We start from the raw sequence: 20,124 nt of genomic DNA on the forward strand, positions 1-20,124 counted from the left end.
TGAACTTTAACTTTCATCAGCCTCAAAGCACAATTGACATAGTTTATATGAATACAATATGTAAGAAAAACAAAGCTACTAAATTCTGTGCAGCTGCAAGCCTGGAATATTATGCCAGGCATCTAACAAAACTGTACACAAACTTATATATGTTCAATTCTACTTGGATTTAGAAACATTGGCAAGGCTGACAACCCCATCTACATAGCAGCAGCAGGCCATGGTCCCAGATACAGTCATCCTGGTCTGTGCTTGCAGTGACTGAAGGACCTTCCCCTGGGGGCTGCTCAGTCAGCCAGCCATGTAGCATAGGAACCCCTGCGCTGCTCTCCACGCAAAGCAAGGTAGCAGCATTTCACACGCGAGCTGGAAAAATGACCAGATAACCGCTATATGAGATCAACTACATCCTAGTTCAGAAAGGTGATTTACAAGTGAGAAATCTTGAAAGCACAAAAAAGCAATACTTTAAGATATCCCCTCCAGAGACTAGCTTTACTCTTCTAAACGTGGTTGCTTCCTGAAATATGTATACTTACAAAATCAAGTCCTAACCTTAGCTGACAACAGCAGAGCATCACCAGCAGCAACACAGTGAAAACACAAAAATACAAGACCCCAGCATGCCAGTGAGATCTTTGCCATGCATGTTGATCACTGCCTACAGAGTACGTTTTAATTCACGCCCCACCTCTCCTGCGTAGCAGAGCACAAACTCTGCAGGGGAAGATCTCATTTTGCTATTTGTTACATGGCATCACTTTTACAAATGGTAACAACAGAGAAAGGCAAGAACTAGCAAGGAGGGCAGACTAAATACTCCACAACTAAGCAGAAGGCACACAGACATAGTTGCCTAGCAATCCCCTCTCTTTTGCCAACACATTTGTCCTCCTGTTAGCAGTAACCCAGGTCTCCCGGTGAGTAATTGTGTCACATTCTGCAGAACCGCCAGAGCCAGGGCAATCCCAGATCCAGGCTGACGTCGCTTGGACTGCCTCCTCTCCTTCAGGTTTCCAGGCAGCAGCACAGAATCAGGGCAGCAGAAATGCTACAGGCTCTGTTTTCACGAGTGACAGAAAAGTACTTACAGACAGTTTCCGTCCTGTATATGTACACTAGCATCCAAATGTCTCATTGCTTCTACTGCATAGCATGGAAAGCTGGATAGTTTATTCACAGCCTCATAGATCAGGCAACACCAGGCTATCCAATTTTACAGAAACAATCTCCACTATCTACTATATTTTATGAGATCACGTTTCTTCTCTTCCAATGAAAGCATCAGCACAGCTGGCAGCATATCAAGCCTAGAACCAGAGCTCAAAACTAAGGCTGACGACAGCTTAAAGGGATGCCACATGTTCCTGCTGGAAGTCACTCATCTGCGAAATGTCCCTATACTACCTAATCTGGAGCCACGACAGCTAAAAGTACATGGAAGTTTATTCATGAAACCAAAAATATCCATCAGAAGAACTGAAAATTGTAACTGTCCTACAAACCATTTTTCCACAGCCTGAAGTGTATCAGCCATCCAGTGTGTTGATGGAGCTACGGGGTCTGGCATTTCATCCTATCCTACTTCTCCCTTTTACTGTTCAAAATGACACGTTGAACCAGAGAAACTTTCCATGTAATTATTTAGTTAAAGCTGACAAAAACCTAATCTGTAACAAATCTGCTTTATTCCATGATGGTTCTTCCTTCTTGTTTGCCTTGTTCTGCAAAGGCGATTCTTGTTATTTCAGGTTCCAGCTTGGCAAGGTGACAAGATTGAGGTGAAGTGCCACATGCAACACGGTGCAACTCCAGTTCACCCTGAACTCTGAACAAAAGTAGAGAAATCCAAACCAAGTCCATCAAGGATAAAGATAAGCTGCAATCACAGCTAATCTTCAGTTTTTGTAATTTAGTTTTAGCTATACAACCACTCAAAACCACACACACCTCATTTTATTGTATCAGCTTTATCAGAGAGGAAATGTTTATTTTTACTCTTCTTATGCTTAAAACACCTTAATCTTTTCATCAAAATTAAAATTTCACTTCTGGCAGCAGCTAAGTATGGGATGTTTCAGCCTGAAAGAAGATATCTTCAGCAGCAAAAGACAAAGAAGGAGGCAAACAGAGCATGTTTCGCCATTGTTACGGGCATAAACCATGGATCCCACTTCTGAGAACACGGGCACCAACTTGAGGACAAAATATGGTATTATTTATGATATTTATTCCAATGCCCTTTCCTTTATCAGGATTATTGTTTTCTACAAAATGCTTCTTTTGTAGCAGGGATAGCAGCAATTTCTCCCTTAAGCTACATGGGCTATATTTGCCTCCCCTTTCCCATTAATTTTTTAGTACCTTGAAGATGATCAAAAGCTTCCTTCTCAAAGTCTCAAATACATCTAGAAAAAAAAAATAAAATTCCCCATCCTTGCTCCTTTGGTTTGTGGCAATGACCCAAAACCAAAAGAACTTTCATTTTGGATGAGGAAAAACACTGCAACTTGAAATACTGCCGTGCTTCCACCTTCTAGTTACTTGGGGAGTTTTGTTAGGTTTTCCCCCATCTGAATAGAAGACGTTGTTGTTCTGTTGCACTATTTCTTCCCCTTCCTTTCTCCCACAAGAGGTCACTTGTGGAGTTTGTCTGTAAATAGGGCTCCATCTTCAGGTAATAGATAGGAGAGGACATGTAGGTAACAGTTTATATCCACTGACTTCCCATTCTCAAATACCTTTCTTTGCCAAGTAGTGAGGGTGACACAGGATATGAGAAATATTCCTCCTTTGACATCTCAAATTGGCACGGGGGAAAAAGCATGACTTAGGACCAAGGAATCCCTTTAGCAGCTGGGAAGAAGGACTGACCTTTCCTGCAGAGCTACACCTGGAAACGCCTGCCCACCTGAGGCATACTGAGCTTTATAAGTGCTAGGCTGAACAGCAACAATACAGGCTGGACCAGGAAGGGTCTACAGAGCAGATCCCAACACCTTGATACTGAAGAGGAAGTCAATAATGAGCATTTTAAAACATTAGGTAGAAGAGGCTAGAAACAGTGAAAAAGAAAGGGAGATGATCCCATTCAGAGGGAAAAAAGCTTCTGAAAAAACAGTATTTTCAGCTAAGATATCAATAGCTGCTTAAAAAAAAAGTTTTAACCCATCAGATGGTAAAAGCATGGACATTTTTTTCATTCTCTTGGGCTATAAGATCAGAATTTGTAAAAGAAAGAGCACTTTGGCATATCTGCCCTGAGCAAGTCCTACTATTTGCAGGTATCAAGTTACTGCCCCACATTAAAAGTCAAGGAAGACTGAAGCCGAGAAATGGCATTACTGGAAAAGACGACCAGTCAGAATTTGGATGATGGAACCTTTTCTGTTTGGCCACACTTACACACCCCAGGTGCCTATCCAGCCTGCGTTTGGACATCTCAGATACCACGAGCATTAAAGGGTTTTCACACAAGCACAAACACCCTATCCAAGCTGGCTGAGCTATCAGATTGTTTAAGATGCAAAACCAGATCCAAGGGAAAAAAGAACAAACCTCTAAATACTTCATACAGTTGTTTGTTCTGAAGTGTAGATAAATTTGATTATAGGAGGGAAAGAAAAGCAGCACTCCTGTCATGGTTCTTCCAGGCATTCAATGGCACCTGATATTTTAGCTGTATTTTTACTGCTTTGGTTTGAATGTCTGTTTGATAAATATGAAAGCAAGTCTTGCCAGGAGCCCAAACTAAATTTCGTTTGTACTTCTGGCTGAACAAACCCTGTGGATTTCAAGTTTTGAATACTGACATTTAAGTTGTACAGTAATTTGTACGTGAAAGCCAATAGTGATATCATAACAAAGAGTTTTCTGGGGACAGAACCATCTCTGAATACAAGCTGGGATGTTTCCAATGGGCTAAAGTTGACATTGCAAGGAGACACCAACCGAGGACCTTGTCCTCTTCTTAACTGATTCCAGACAAGGCTGCTGCAGTGCCAAACACTCTCTGGAAAGTATTTCTCATTTCTTATTCCTGATGAGGGCACCATCTGCTGACAGCAAGGCACTACCTTCTTCTGCCAGGCTGCTCCAGAGCTACCCTCTGCAAGTAAGAGGAGCCCTGCCTCTTTCCTCTGCTAGGGAGGATGAGGAAGACAACCCAAACTGCAGGGACAATCTCTGTGTTTTTTTCTTGTGTTTTACTTTATTTTTTTTTTTAATAAAGCTGTTAGAAAAGAAAGAACAAAAGCAAGTGAAAATGTAGTGACAGGGTGAGGGGCAATGGCTTCAAACTGGAAGAGGGTAGATTTAAATTAGATATTAGGAAGAAATTTTTCACTATGAGGGTGGTGAAGCACTGGAACAGGTTGCCAAGGGAAGTTGTGGATGCTCCATCCCTGGAGGTGTTCAAGGCCAGGCCGGATGGGGTTTTGAGCAACCTGGTCTAGTGGAGGGTGTCCCTGGCCATGGCAGGGGGGTTGGAACCAGATGATCTTTAAGGTTTCTTCCAACCTAAACCATTCTATGATTCTAACTATCGACACCCAGAGCATTTATTATGCTTAGAAAACTATATACAGTTATTTGGAAGTGGGCTGACCTTTATTGTCAAAGCCTGGGCAGGCCTGAGGCAAGCAGTCTCAAGCACAACATTCATGCAGGGCAAAAACATTCCGTATTTCACTCTCAGCCTGGCAGATGAACACAGGGAGAAAAGGGTAAGTTGTCAGCGAGTGCATCTGGCATTCTGTGCAGGCTCAGCAACTGCACCAGCAGGACAAGGCAAGTGAGCACAGCCAGGCCAAGGCAAAACCCTGCCAGATGAACATGGGGCTGTGATCAGTAAAGGAAGGAGGAAGGAATCACTTCCTGCTCCTGCAGCTGTAATCTGTAAGAAAATCAAGGGTATTCAATTTTATTCAAGCACCAACCCATCAAGTTGGGAAAGGGGAGCCCAAATACAAATGACTCAACCTGTCCTTTTCCTCTTGATTTCTCTCCCTCTCTTCAAGGAGAAACTATAACACAAGACCAAAGGTGTGCTACAGAAGCAGTTTTTCTAGCTTTGGGCCATCATCAATGCAAATGTACACTCAACTCAGCATTGAAACATATTCTTTCAGTGTCACAAACATTAAAGGAAGTTTCCCGTATTAGAAGTGTCAAGAGCCATAAATGTCTTCTGGAGTTTCTGCTGGTTTAGCTAAAATACTCGGAGGGCTCCGTATTCCCTTGGCACCCAGAAAGAGCTGGCTAACATGGCACTGTTGGACACCTCTTGTACTCATCTAATAGTTTTCACGTGTCACCGGTTCCTCTCTACTGGTGTGTAAGAAATTAATAGCTCTTTGACTGTCATCATTTGTATGTATGTTAGCATACTTCAGGTATACATCACATTTAAGTCTATTAACCTCCTGAAGATATATGGAACGCTGTTGAGGCTTGCAAAAAGCAGAGAGGCAATCCTTTTCTATCCTTCACTGAGTGCAAAAAAGACCAGGATTGGATGAACTGAGAGTAAGAAATTCACCCTGTTGTATAGATCACGATTGTGGTTTTCTGTTCTCAGAACATCTTTTAGAGATGCTTTAAGCAGTGAGCGGAAGTTTAGACAACACTACCCAACCTGCAGCTGAAGGAAATCGTGGGCCACAGGTACAGTGTTTAATGCTCACAGTTCAGCATCACTTCCAGATCAGGCTGAGTTGGAAGGTGGCAACAGCCAAGCAAGGAACCTGGCTGGGGAGTTCCTCCTCCATCACACTGCAAGCCATCAGTGGTTTCAAGTAACCTGCCAGACTTCACACTGGAATGGAGTGTGGAACGAGCACACACGCAATCAGGAAGAATTGTTAAGGAAATAGGGAAAAAAAATAAATACTGTGTTTCAGTTGCTAGTCATTGCCCTTCATTTTAGGCAGGTGTCAGACACATTGCTTCAGTTTACTTAGCACATACTACTCAAGAAGAAATTTGGTGTTTTTTCAAGCCCGCCATGACACTGCTTGATCTCATGACTGAGGTCACCTGCTAGGGCAGCACAGTGGCGAGATCCAGACCATACCGAGACCTTAGCCCAGGACTGGCTGCTGCGGGTGAGATATGCACTGACAAACCTGAGCACACAACATGCAGCTCAAACATCCCTGCAGCAACACAACACTTGCTGCACGTGATGTTAGGGTAACAAGATCAGCTCCTTTGCCCACACAGCTAATTCTCCCTTTAAAGGAACTACAAAATTTCTTTACTTTTTTGACAACCCACCACCAAGGTCTCCCTAGGCTCCTGCTTGCTATAAGATGAGTCTGTTTGTTTAATCAAGGAGTCCAGCATTAAAGCTCAAACAATAGCAAACTTGCACAAAAACACTGCCGAATACACCAAACCTCAGAATAATCCTGCTGTCCCACATACCAACTCAAGATTGCTCAGCTTGAGTAAGGTCTCCAAACCATGCTGACACCAATATAGGTGTGCTCAACGGATGGTGCTTTCAGCAGCCCAAATCATGTGTGCTCCAAAAACTCAGCTGGCTACATCAGTACTGACTAGCAGCCTGCTGACTAGGTGGGATGCTAATCTGGGTGCTGGTGAAAGACTTGGGTTTTGCATACTTCATCCTTACAAGCAGCAGATTGTGGTAGCATGCAGCTGAACAAACCTTGGGTGGCTTTCTTATTCTTGGTAAAAGATGATTAATCTTACCACTTCTGTTTTTTTTTTTTTTTTTTTTTCCCCCCTAATGTTTGTATTACTAATCTAAAAAATGAGACACACCCCTAAGTCTTTCAGGATTCAAAAAATCACTGCTTCTTCATTTGTTGCAGTCTACGACAATAGTAGACAAATCACAGTTCTCAGCTATGCAGGCTGGTGCCTTTATTTACAGATTGCTCTGTGGATCTACATTTTTCATAGATTATTCAGTTTCCAGGACAGTCCTGGAAAGTAGAGGAAAACCCATCAGGACACTCTAGAGAGGAACTGCAATGAAGTCTCTACAAAAGGCCAGCAATTCTAGCACAGCTGCTGTAGGTCAACAGGACACAAGAGATTTTTAAGCAGCAGCTTTACTTAGCTCCATCAATCACAACCTCAGTCATCCTCCACCACAAATACAGCTTAAAGAATTTTTGGTTACATCATCAAGTCTGTTTTCCAGTTTGAAAGGGGTTCCAGCCATACAGAGATGGCCAACTTGTAAGAAAAAACAGTATTAATAAAAAAAAATAAAAAATAAAAAATTCACACCACCTTCTCAAACCCCCTGTTCCAGTCTCTTCGCAGATCTGCCTTTCTGCTCTCCGACTTCATATTTTTCTTTGTTTTCTGTCTACTAAATATCTGAAATGGTAGTTAGGACATTCTGGCTGGCTGACATCTTTACAAATGCTCTGTTGTTAGATGACGACCACCATGTAAGCTTGAGCAGACTGATTAGTGGGGAAAAAATAACTGGTTGAACTTTTTTCATAGCCAAGAAAATATGCCAGCGCCACTAGCAAGTACCTGGCTTACATGCTTTGCTGCTACTGCCCCAAGAAGCAGAGGTGCAGAAAATTTACATTTTGCATCTTCTGTGATTATTCTCTCTTCTCTACTTTTTATACATCTGTTGGGTTACTTTCCTGCAAATATTTTACTATCACATGTAGGACTTGCGTTAAAAAAAACCCACAAACACACACAAGACAATTTATATTCAAATGGGAACAGGGAAGAAAAACATTCCCAAAATAAATACATGGATTGTTTAGACTAGAACATGTGCTTGTTTTCCATTTGTTTCAGCACTATTTGTGCTTGTTTAACACATTTTCAGATCTGGTTACTACCCAGGCACAGTCTAACACAGATGTGGAAATTAAACAGGAAAAATAAAAGGCATCTAGGAACTGTAATAGTTTGAAAATTTTCAGATTTCATGTTGTAAGCGATAAAAAAAATGCACAGCTAATTACATGTTTCTTAATGCCCAAAGTTGGCAATCTTTCAGGAGTGCCATGCCATGAGAACACAGCCGTGCTGACTGACACCAGCTCTCACAGAAGGCCAGCACAAAGGCAGGAGATGCTGCTCTCCCACAGGTACCTGCCTCCAGATGTCGTGGTTCCAGCCCCCAACCCTGCTGCATGCCAAGGTTTGTGTGCTCACTACCTTCTGTGCAAATACTGTGGGATGCCAATTCCTGTCTTACACCTCATGGTATGTAAGACTGGGGCAAGGCACTGAATCAAAACGTTCCCTTTTCCCTTCATACACCTCACCAATCATTCTTAAATAATAATAAAAGGAAGTTTTATAGACGTTAAATCCAAATCCAAACAATTCACAAAGATTAGAGAATAGTTCACTGACACACAGATGGGAAATTCCTGGGCACCTTTCTTCTAGTATAAAGCAAGTAGATAAAATAGAAATTTACACTAATAGAATTCCTGCTAAATTACTTCTCCTTTTAATAACTGAAAGTTTCAGTTTTCTATACAAAATATCAACAAACCCAAAAGAGTTTAGAAAAACAGTACAATATAATGCAGAGTTACTATAAACTCTATACAAGCCACTTTCACGACTAGAAAGTATTCAATTCACATTTATATTCAATTTATATTTAATTCAACTTACATTCTTTTCTCAGAGATAACATGGTGCCATGTCCAAGACTGAAGGATGTTCTGAAAAGCTTCTTGGCAATTAAGCAGACTGGACTAGACTTTCCCGCCAATATTTTCAGACAGTTTGCTTGGGTCAATACACCAGCTTCCCTACCAGACTTTCGGCCCCACTCTCATTTTCCCCAAGTTCAGTGTTACAGATTACCCATACATATAGTATATTTGTCAGCAGGAAAAAACGTGTGAGCAGAATAATTTTATCTGCTAAGCTTGTTTGCCAAGGGCTGCCACATCCTGGACTGCTTCCCATAATCTTAAAAACAACAGAACAGCACAGCCTCAGAATCCTCCATGAAACATCAAACATCTCACCACTTACATACACAGTCAAAAAGACATAAGATCAATAAAAAAAAAATATGTGTGAACCAGAGTTAGTGCAACCCACATCCATTAATGCAGAAGAAAACACAGAACTAACTACCCAGCCAACCATCCAGATGGTTTGGGGTTTTTTTTGTGGGATGCCAAGTACTCAAACATTGCACCTCTACTGACTGTGCTGCAAGTCACAAAGGGTTTGCAGGACTGCCTCTCCTTCAGCTTCACATCCCTGTCCCAAAACAACTTGATTGCTTCCCTGCCTTCTCTGATTCGACAGAAATAGGCAACTAAAGACACCTATATATCTGTCCTTTTGTTTTAACTCCAGCCTTCAACGAATCCTATCACTTCCAATTAAGAATCTGAGAAGCATCTTACTGTAAGGCCAGCTAAGGGAATTTCAAAGCCTGCTACAGAATTTAGGGGGTGAATTTCCCACGATTCTGCTTTTTTTGGATGTCTCTCTTTGTATGGTTCATTGGTTTTAAATAATAAAATATTCACTGCTAATATGCCGGAATAAAAACGTCCTGTGCCTGAACGCTGTCACACCTCCCTACAGCTGTGCAAAGTGAAATGATTTCTTACCTAGAAGAAATGGCAATGCTGTCACAAAGTTTCAAATCATGTTTCTCTCCAGTTGACCACTGCATAGAAATTACCTACTCCACAGTTAGCTAACTTGGGGGAATAAAGCACTTCTGCTGAACTACAAGCTAGCATAGATATTGTAACAAAATAATTATTTCTGTAAGAAGTTGCAGGGGCTGAAAAACATCACGTGTATTGGAAGCTTCTGTCATTAGGGCCTAAGCAGAAGAGCAATCACGATTATCACGTTAATGGGGCTAGTATTCAGTGACACTTCTATAAAAGGAAGAAAATGTGCATGGGAGGAGTGAAACCTTAAGTAATGGTTTGTGTATCCCACATTCGGGGCCTTCCAAATGGAATTGCACAATCAACATTCAACACCACCTTGATACAGTTTAGTATTTTAATCGCAGTGCAAGCATTGATTCTGCTGGGGGGGGGGGGGGGAAGGCAGAAAGATACAAGTAATCCCTTGCAAATTTCCAATTACATTTCTCTTCACTGCCTAAATCCAACACTGATGCAGACCACCTAGTTAAGGCACAGCAATTACACTGGCATGCTCAGCTGCTATCCTGGCCAGGAGCAGCCAGACTCCCAGGAATTTCTTTTTGCCTTATCTACTTTAGTAAACATCAGACAGGTCAAGAAATTAACCCTGTAACACTTCTATAGTTACCGATTGTTGCAGAGATACAAACACAAACTGAACTTTCAGACTACTTTGACAGCAGTTTCTTGCCATAAAGCTCAACACCTTACCCGTTCCTGGGAGTAGAGAAGCCGACGCAGGAACTTTAGAGCACTGTGGTTAAAAGACTTCCCACCCATCTTCCGTATGTTTCCAAGCCTCTCAAAACTAACAAGAGCTTCATGCACTTCAACTCCTCACTCTAATGTGGAGGCAACTAAAATTTCTCTCAGCTTTACAAAGATTACTGGTTCTGTTAATTCTCACCAAGTGTCTCTCAAGTGAGTGGTAATGTTTGCAACTGCAGACAGGATGTACAAATCAATTGCTTAGTATCTGGAAGCTGATTTTTCTGCCTGATGGTCAAAAATCCAAATATAAACCCTAAATACACTAAGGAATAGTCTACCTTAAATCATCCATATCAATGTGAAGTTATCAGCTGTATTTCACTGCCTGAGATAAACAGCATTTGCAGAAAGTGCAAATACTTCAAAAGTAATATCAGCTTTAGCAAATTTTATTTTATTAAAAATACAAACACCAACATTGTAAAATTTTATCATAGTCAGAAACAAAGTCTTTTTCCAGATTTATCCCATCCCATTCCTTTAATTGGACTGGGGTTTTGAGGATAAATGGAGACATGGCTGACTGGGAACCTATTGAAATATCCTTCCCTTTTGAAAAAGTGAACAGCTTCATACAAAAAGGTCTTTATGTTCCACAGCCAGGTTAAATAGAGAGATATGTACAAGAAATACTACTTTTTAGTCTCCTCTCTTCCACAGATTTCTTTCTAAAATGTATGGGAAGTAATGCAGCATTTCCTTCAGGCTCTCTGGTTCGCATGTCCCACTGACACAGTTCGAACAAGAGAAGTTTTTGATTACCACTTCAACTAATTAAGGAGAGGGAAGGACGTCTTCACCAGATCTAGAAGACAATATAAGGCTTACGCTGTAATAAGGAAGATTGCTTCTAGTCAGGACTGCAAAGCACTGGAACAAACAGTGGGATTCCCTGCACTGAGCACTAGAAGCAGCTTAAACTCATAGCTATTGACATTAGCACATGTGTAAACAAGCATATGAGCTCTCAAAATCTGTGACTTTTTTTTCCTAAAAGGATTCTAAACACAGCTCTTTAATCTCTTCAGGTGTAACTGGAGCAGACAAATTGCTATATGCTGCACTGACTAACAAAATGCCAAGCTAAGAGAAACTAAAAGTACAAGATCTAGCTCTTGTTGCCAGAAGGATTCCAAAAGAGGAACCATTATACAGATGAGTCTTCCCCTGTGCAGGAGGGGAGTAAAGGACTGAAGTCATGTTTCAAGCTCAAGGCTTTAAAACACACCGCTGCCTGTATTAAAGATTCAAACAAAAATCACAGGACAGCAAACTTGCTATGCAAAGAGGAATTCCCAGACAGCTTACCTCAATGGACCATAATTCAACATTATGAAAGCCAGTATCACCATCACACACAAGGTCCTTCTCTTTGGAGATGATACTTTGAGCTTCTGGTTCTAGACAGGAAAAAAAAACAGAAGATGCACAATAAAAAAGGGGCAGAGACACACAAGGCTATGTCAGAAGCTAAATGCACCAAATTACACTTGCTTTTTAGATTTATATTCACCTAATTACGTATGAATACATACCAGGACTACTTAAAAATAAAACTCTTTTGTTTGTACATTATATTCAGCTTCTATCCAGTCTATCTTCTCAGTGAAATCTTCAGAAGCACCACAAAATAAAGAATTAAAAGTCAACTAGGTAATGCGAGAGCTGTCCTGACCTAGAGTTGGTGGAAGTCCTGCTTGGAGTGGGAGGCTGGGCCAGAAACCCCCAAAGGTCTTCCAGTCAACATTTCCATGATTCTGTTCAAGTGCCTTCCACCTGAGCAACTGCCTTTATATAAAAAGTCAGATCTTCCCCACAATCTCTTACCTCTAACACTACTTCATCCAGCTGCCTCTTCAGTGTGCTGTTTTCTTTCTTCAGTTTCTCATTCTCCAATAAGGCTGCCTCCAGCCTCGCCTCCAGTCCCAACATGTATTCTTTCTTTTTCTTCCGTGACTGAAAGGCTGACTCCCGGTTTTTGATCATGCGCTGCTGCCTTCTCAAGACATTGACCTGGACAGACAATACAAAGGCTTGTTAATGATCTGCAAATTAAAAGTGCCTTTATTTCATGCATAATTTCTGCTCCTCTATTTTGTCAAAAGCCTGCATAGATAGCTTCCTGCACTCTGCTTTGAAAGAGCTGAAATGTTCAGCACAGAGGCAACTAGGAATCCAAGAGTTGTAGCTCACAGGTAATGAAGAAACAGGTCCTGCGCTGTCTCTGTTTTCTCCTGCATTCTCAACCTTCTACGTGTAGGGGACACAATGTATACTTGACCAGCAGTTTGATTTGATCAATCAAATCACAAAGACAGAAAATACATATCTACAGGTTTGCAATGTAGCAAGGATGTATTTCACCTTCACTTTACCATACCCCATTCTATAGCCTACAATTAGTCACCTGTTTTCTTAGCTGGAAAGCCCTACATTTTTTTAGTCTGCTGTGCATAGAAACCATTTCCACACTGATTACACCTGTTTCTGTACCTTTTCCAGCTCTATAATATAGTTTTTGAGAGTTTGAATACTGTTGCTGACCTCAGATTGCACATTCTATGTGTATCAAGCACTTACATGGCAGTTTAAATGCAGTCGCTGGGTGCATCTGTACTAGCATTTTAATTCAGATCAGGACTGTGGCCTTGATGCATGTTTCCTGATTGTCCCACTTAATATGCTTTGGTTCACATCATAGAACAGTCTCTGCTAGAGCACACAAACTGGATTCCTTCTGGATGAAGCTAAACCAGCAAATATACTCCAGGAGGGCGCGTAATTCACTCCAACCACTAGCAGGCATTCAGTCTGGAAGCCCAGACCAGGACAGTTCAAAGTAACCCCATCCCCATCTTGATGGCACTGATTTTTTTTTCCCCAAGCAGGAATAGGCTATCATCTCTTACCACTTACTCATTTTGTGGTTTGCAGTGAGTGGGAAGACCTAGAATGAAAGCATCTTGCTGCTGACAAGGGTAATGATGATCGATACTGCAGAGCTGTACAAAATGACTTGAAATCCTAAGTTTAAACACTACCCTGTTGATTTCCTTTCCCTCACAGATTAGCAACAGCAACTCTGTTTTTATTAAAAACAGAAGACTTCCATCACACCATTAGCTACAACAGGATGTGCCTTAATGATATTTACGTTGAAAGAGAACTGAATGCCGTATCTTACGCAGATCTGAATATCCTTCAGTACCTACCAACACATGCACTGGAATAACCTGTATCTATTCGAGCATGAATGCTAAAGAAAAAAGATGAGAACTATTCTAGAAGTATCAGTCTAGGAAAAAATAAACAAGTCACAGAACAGTAAAATTAATGAACTCAAACAGTGTGCTCCGGTTAAGGTCTGGCTGCTTAAAGAACCTTAACCATAGCTTTCTCGCTCTCTCCCTGTATATACCCGCACACAGACAATATATTGCTCTAGGGCTTTGGTGTCTGCAAGAAAAATTGGCTACAGGCTGTTTGAAGAAGTCATTCTTCTTCATGATACTGCAGTCTGGTGACAAAGACTAAAAAAAACACGTTACAGTGCATTAACGTTTTGGACTGTCTCCACGTTGATCTAATTGTTTTCTGTAAAGATCATTTATTATATGTCTAGTCTGCTGCCACCAACAAAAGTCTGTGAAAGTGAAGCTGTTTGTACTTACTCCAGTTTCTCTCTTTAGCAGAGAGTGGAGAAGGAAAAGATTTTAACATATTTTCATTAACACTAAGCTTTGTCTTGAATTTTTTAAGTACTACAATACTTAACATAAGAAAACTTCTGCAGACATATAAAAATTTTGGAAAATAAAAGATTCAGCCTAGCCAAGGACTGCAGTGTATAGAACACACCAATTTAGGGCCAGGATCACTTCAACTATCCAGAGATGAAATAATAAGGAATGAGTTCATGCAGCAGCTTTGGCTTGAGTTGTGTGATATTCCACACAAGTAATTACATTCCTCTTTTAAAAAGAGGTTTTGCATCATGAAGTCAAACAGAGAAGACCAAATTGTTTGCATTGATTCACTAGTGGACAGCTTTTGACTAAGTGTCTGGAACCTCTTGCAAATCTACCTGGTTCCCTGGAGAAAACACGGACTTAAAGCACCAGTGCAGTGCTTGTACACTAAGAGTACATCCTAACGTACACCTATTGCTGTTTCAGACACTACCAGCCACGTTTCAGATGGTATATATCTAGACTGCCCTCCTTTACTCGGTGTTCTCCAAATGCTGTCAGGAACAGCAGCTCTCCCCAGTCTGATTCAAGGTACTCCGTGCAATAACTACATTTTACTCTATGCCACACCAGTTTCACTTCCACTCATTTCTTAAGCCTGCTTAAATGAAACCAAACCATTTGTGTCATTGAGTTATTTTGTTTTTATTGACAAACCCTAAAAAAGTTTAAGGTCCTTGGTGAAGCCTCTAGTGCTTGCCTGGCTTTTCTTGGGGAATAAGCTACAACCGTACACTTGATCCTATCTAAATAGGATGCAGGAAACTGGAAGAGTTGTATGTGTTAAACTGTGCAACAATGCTTGAACCTGGAAGCAGTACGGCACTAAGCATCACATAGCTGGCTTGGCATCAAGAAAAACATGCCCCTTGAGCATTTTGATAGCTAGAAGGGAGTTATAATGTCAGACTGCTTGAGCAACGTTGCTTTGTACAAGTGCTGAACAAAGATTAAATGTAGAAAACACCTCTGCTAACTTCTTTTAAAGCCTTCCTCTTTGTAGGCTGTATTGTATTAATTTACAACTCAAGACAGTAACTTCTAGTTCTCAGGAAGCACAGACCATAAAGGGAAAACATTAGCATTAAAGTCAAACATTAATCAGTGATGTAGCTTTCGCTTCCTAGCTTTAAAAACTATACCACCACTAACACACACACAAAAAAGATGTTGTAAATATGGAGAAGCACAAGGTTCATTGCAAAAACTTGCTTCAAACAATACTAACTAGATGCAGATTGTCCTCTATCTTCAGAGTCTTTACAGAGTCATGCACTTTACAAATAAACACTGCTACCTCAATTTAGTCTTCCAAAGAAAACTCAGTTCTGAGAAAAATTCAACCTCCATTCCAACGTAAGCTGTATTTCTAGTACAAGGGGTAAGAATGTCTCTCACACTCCAGTTTTTGGTACACACACTGGGAAAGTTAACAAAGAGCTGAAAGTACAAATTATTTCAACTTTACGTTGGCTGGCTTCTTACCTCAGCTTATGAAAGGTGCTGTCTTTGAAGATGCATCTCAAATGCGGGAATACAAAACCTATGCGTTTTCTCTGTTCTTACGAAAGATCTGGGTTTTCTTGCCTCTAACTCAACAGAACACAACTTGACTACAGCACAGAAAACAGGATTCCTTAATATAAATCCACACTTATGTTGAAGTAATTTTGCGTAATTTAATTTTTTCTAAATTTTCAATTTTTGTTTTTAATCAACAGAACTGGGAGGCAGAATTAAATCCTCTGTCACTACAGAGTGGAAACATGAGAGAAAGGCCCTGTAAGGACACAACTAAACTGGATTCCCTCACACACCTACCGTTTATGTCCTCATATCACTTAACCGCAACAGGAAAGGCAATCTGCTTTTTTAGTTAAGAGCCTCTTTCCTTCAACCGGAAGAGCGGCTTGTTAGCCAGCGTTTCTTTTATCTAATTTCCTAGTGGAAAGTTCTTCACTGGTTTCCTGGTGAAGAGTGACCGCGCTGAAAGCCTGGCACTTCCCCGAGGCTGGCAAGCAAACGTGTGCCATCCAGACAAGCACAGTTTAGGGCCTCACACATACAGCTTGCTATCAGCCAATCTCAGTCTAATCCATTGGAAGGGCCGAGTGTTAAGCTAACAGTTTATCCCTCCTAAGCCCAAAAGAAAGTCCTGCAGTGTTTCTTTTTATCCTGCAGCATCTGCTTAGATTAGCAAACAAAAACACGTGTTACAGAGCTCAAATAACAGCTACATCTGTGCAGCTCCGAGCGCCACATATGGTGTCTACGGTAGTTGCAAGATGTTTTAACCCTGCTGGTGCCAGCTGTATCCTGAAACGTTTGTTGTTTTTCGAAGTGCTATTTCATAGTATGTGCCAAAGAGCAGTTGCAAGTGTTTTTTCTTGTTTCAATAAACACAGGTAAGATGCGCAGCACTTAGGCTGATACTAAGTCTTAAAACTGCCTCCCTAGAACAGCTTCAGGTGGAAATGCCCACACAAACATTGTTCAAAACAGCGATTCAGCTATTACCCCAGCTACACATTGGACTATGGACTGTAGCAGATGTGAATATGATGCATGATAACAATAAGGGTGTTTTGCCTAATTAAACCTTATATTCAGACAATGGCAAGATGCCACGCTAGTCCTGATTACAAAGAGTCACAAATCTAATAACCGCTGACAGATCTCTTCAGTTTGGTTTTGCATGGCAGGCAATTATAATTTAAAAATGTAGCATTCTTAATTGGTCTGTCTACTGACAGACCTATGTTAGCTTCTTGCAAATTCAATGTTAGGTTTCCACTGCAGTCTGGCTGCTGAATTATTTGTAGCAAGTAATTTTTCATTTGAAAATGCAGTCCCCACAAAAACACTAATGGTGAGGAAAATGTAACATCAAGCATGAGTGGCAATTCTCAGACACTAGGAAACCGTACAATATCCCTTCAAAGAAGCCAGAAGGCACATGCCTTTGAGAAAGTGTCCTGCACTGCTAATAAACAGATGACTGCTGCAAAATTTCACATGAATGGACACCAATGTTTTCTCCCTCACGTCGAGAGATGCGATAGGACTCTCACGACAACTGCACTTGGAATACCACACTGGAGAATGACACCCTGAGAGTTTAAAAGCCACAAAGAAGCTTTGGTACTTTCCACAACCATGCCTTCCTTTGGACAACAAAATGCAACCAAAGCAACTCCAAACTACTAGGAACTAAATCAAGTTATCACCCAGCTTGCTAGCCAGTTAAGATGTCAAAGCCAAAGAGGGAAAAAAACCTCACACGTCTCAAAAGCTATTTCAGTTTACACCTACTGCTTACTGTCAGCTACTGTGGAAAAACTTATTTGCACAGTGACTGTTGAGAGCTTACCCCTTTTCTACTCATTTAGTATATGATCAAAAGGGAGCATGAAGATATTAGGATCATATGAAACTCAATACCTGAAGTTTCTAAAAATCATGAGTAAAATCTGGGGAGATAAAGGGGATGAAAATAGAATCAGGCCTAGTGCTGACATTTCCAATTCATCTACTTCCAAAGGAGCATTTTTATTATATGGATTAGAAAAATGGTGTAGCACTAATCAAAAATTAGATATATCAAATCTTCATATATGTAAGAGAGCTCCAGCCATTGACAGCTTGCAGCTGAGAAGACAAGCAAAGGCAAAAATATATCAGCACTGTCTTCTGCCACAGTGCAGACAATACCTGGTCTGCAACTCCAGGCAGGCCAGCAGATATCAAGCTGTTCCCCCCCATTCTTGGCCAAGCTGCTGAATTCCCTGTTTACTGTTTGAAATCCTATTAGATGAGTCCAACTACAGCTCCGTCTTCCCAAGACTCAAAAGCGACCTGGTTCTGCCATTATATCCCACATACAGTTAACTGTAAACTGTTTCCAAGCTTTGGTTATTAGTTATCATGACACAGTCAGAACTTACATCCAGCCCCATTGCTGGTGTGGTGCGTTGAAGCAGGGGCTTAGTCACTGGTATTTTGCCGCTTGTTGAGCCGTTTCCAGCAGCTGGAGGCAACACATTCACCGTATGATTGTGAAGTGACGTGGTCCCTCCGGTGACAGCAATGACTGGCTGGGAGGCAGGAAGCACCCCAGAAGCTTGGAGCTGTACCACAGTGGGCTGGGGGAGCACCACCGATTTACCTAGAACACAAGAACAAACAGGAGTGCTCAGCGTAAGATATGAAATGGATTTGTACAGGACCAGTTTGTAGGGGAATACTGATAAAGGAGGTAGAAAGCCTTGCTTCATCTCCTGCCCCGCACGATTTATTTCGAGTCTAATTCTACAGCATTAGTATATTCCACAGAATAGCAATGGAAAAGAAAAAAAAAGCTCAAAAGTTTGCAGGGCTCTTCATTCATCCTGCAAACCAAAACTACGCATATTAAAGGGATCCAAGCGCTCTCCCAAAAGCTCTTCAAAGTTAAGAGAAGTTAAAACTTGTTAGAAACATTACTAATTTCAGTATTGCTAACACTTGATGCACTTTGAGCAACTTTTTCAAAGAACTTAACCAGCTTACCTCAATCCTCCTCCTCCCTTTTGTCCATCCCTACGTTATTGCTGTATTCAATGGAAAACTTACTACACAGAAATGACTCATACTATACAAACCAATTCAGAAACAGCATAGAGAAAGATGAACGAGAAAGAACAATGCATGTTACACTTTCAAAACATAAGTTAAAGCCCCAGTTCACACTAACACAAGACCAATTTTTTTAAAAAGTATCTTAGGTAAGAAATTTTATGCACAAGTTGAACAGAGCTTAAAGAAAAGCAAGCAGAAAAAATGGGGTAATACGGACGGAGTTTGAAATGGAATTAAAAACAGCCACTTCCAATAAATTTCAATCCAACAACTACGTTTAACTCAAGCAGGTGCTTGAGTAATATTTTGTTGTCTGAAAACACACAAACGTTTCTCCAATCCTTTGTAACAGGATGACCTCGACAGCTTTCAGAAACAGCATGTTCCAGCTGAGCATTCCAATCAAAATGCACAACGATGTATTACAGCATTTACCCAACCTTCTGGAAGATGAAAAATGAAGCAATTCACCATCTTTTAAGCATGAGAAGCAGAATTAGATCTCATTTTTTGCAGAGATAGTCTTGAAGACATCATAAGTTTGTACTACCCTATTTAAGAGCTTCAAATGGTGAATTTGAGATTATTTCCACATTTTTTTTATATACATAAAGTATGTGATGCTCTAAGATCATGCTTTCTTTTTTAAGTTTTTATGAAAGGGACTGTAAAAATATCATGCCTTGTGCTCCTTTGAAGATACTGTCATATTTCAAACTGGTAGCTCCAACTTATCATGTGCAGGGGATTTTGATTAATGAAAAAAAATCCCTATGGTTTTTGTCATGGAAGTGGCACAACAGAATTTTTAAATGCATCATCAGTTAAAGTAAATACATGTCATGAAAATACTTTCCCCAAAGTATTTCCTCTACAGTGCCTCACAGAAACTAGTCTCCTGACTTCTCTACAGGGAAAAGAAGCAGCTGATCATCACAGTACTATACTTATATCCAGAAAATCCATATCCCCAACATTCCTTATGCCAGATGGTATTTTATCAGCTGGAACATCAGAAGGAATAAGAATTAGGTCACACTGACTGTGTTTTAGGCAGTCTAACCATCTTAGGCATGTTGTAACACATGTCAGTGTCTCCAGTTTTGGCTTAACTCCTGATGGAAGAGCAACTAGTAACGAAGGCAAATTTTTCACTATTGCAATAATTTCTAGACACATGCCCATAAGTATTTGTTCCATGCCTCAGTGCCTGTACAGTCAACCGCAAGAGACTGCAGCCATCAGCTGGTGAAAACAAGCAACTGCATCTGACAATTTCAGCAATGCAAGTAATGTCCATACTGCCTTAGCTAAAGAGTAAAATAATG

The 20,124-nt window shown here is 40.8% G+C and overlaps 1 protein-coding gene across 1 annotated transcript in view; it reads right to left on the minus strand.

Annotated features, from left to right (window-relative positions):
• ATF6 (activating transcription factor 6) overlaps positions 1–20,124 on the minus strand; it is a gene marked incomplete at its 5' end in the record, with an annotated part of 82,235 nt that overhangs the window by 55,853 nt on the left and 6,258 nt on the right. The window contains 3 exons of the mRNA XM_082484032.1: positions 11,739–11,830; positions 12,258–12,443; positions 18,124–18,344. Coding sequence (XP_082340158.1) covers positions 11,739–11,830; positions 12,258–12,443; positions 18,124–18,344 — 499 coding nt within the window. The remainder of the gene's footprint in view (positions 1–11,738; positions 11,831–12,257; positions 12,444–18,123; positions 18,345–20,124) is intronic.

The sequence above is a fragment of the Vanellus vanellus genome (assembly GCF_965231255.1).
Source record: "Vanellus vanellus genome assembly, chromosome: 5".
Lineage (NCBI taxonomy): Eukaryota > Metazoa > Chordata > Aves > Charadriiformes > Charadriidae > Vanellus > Vanellus vanellus.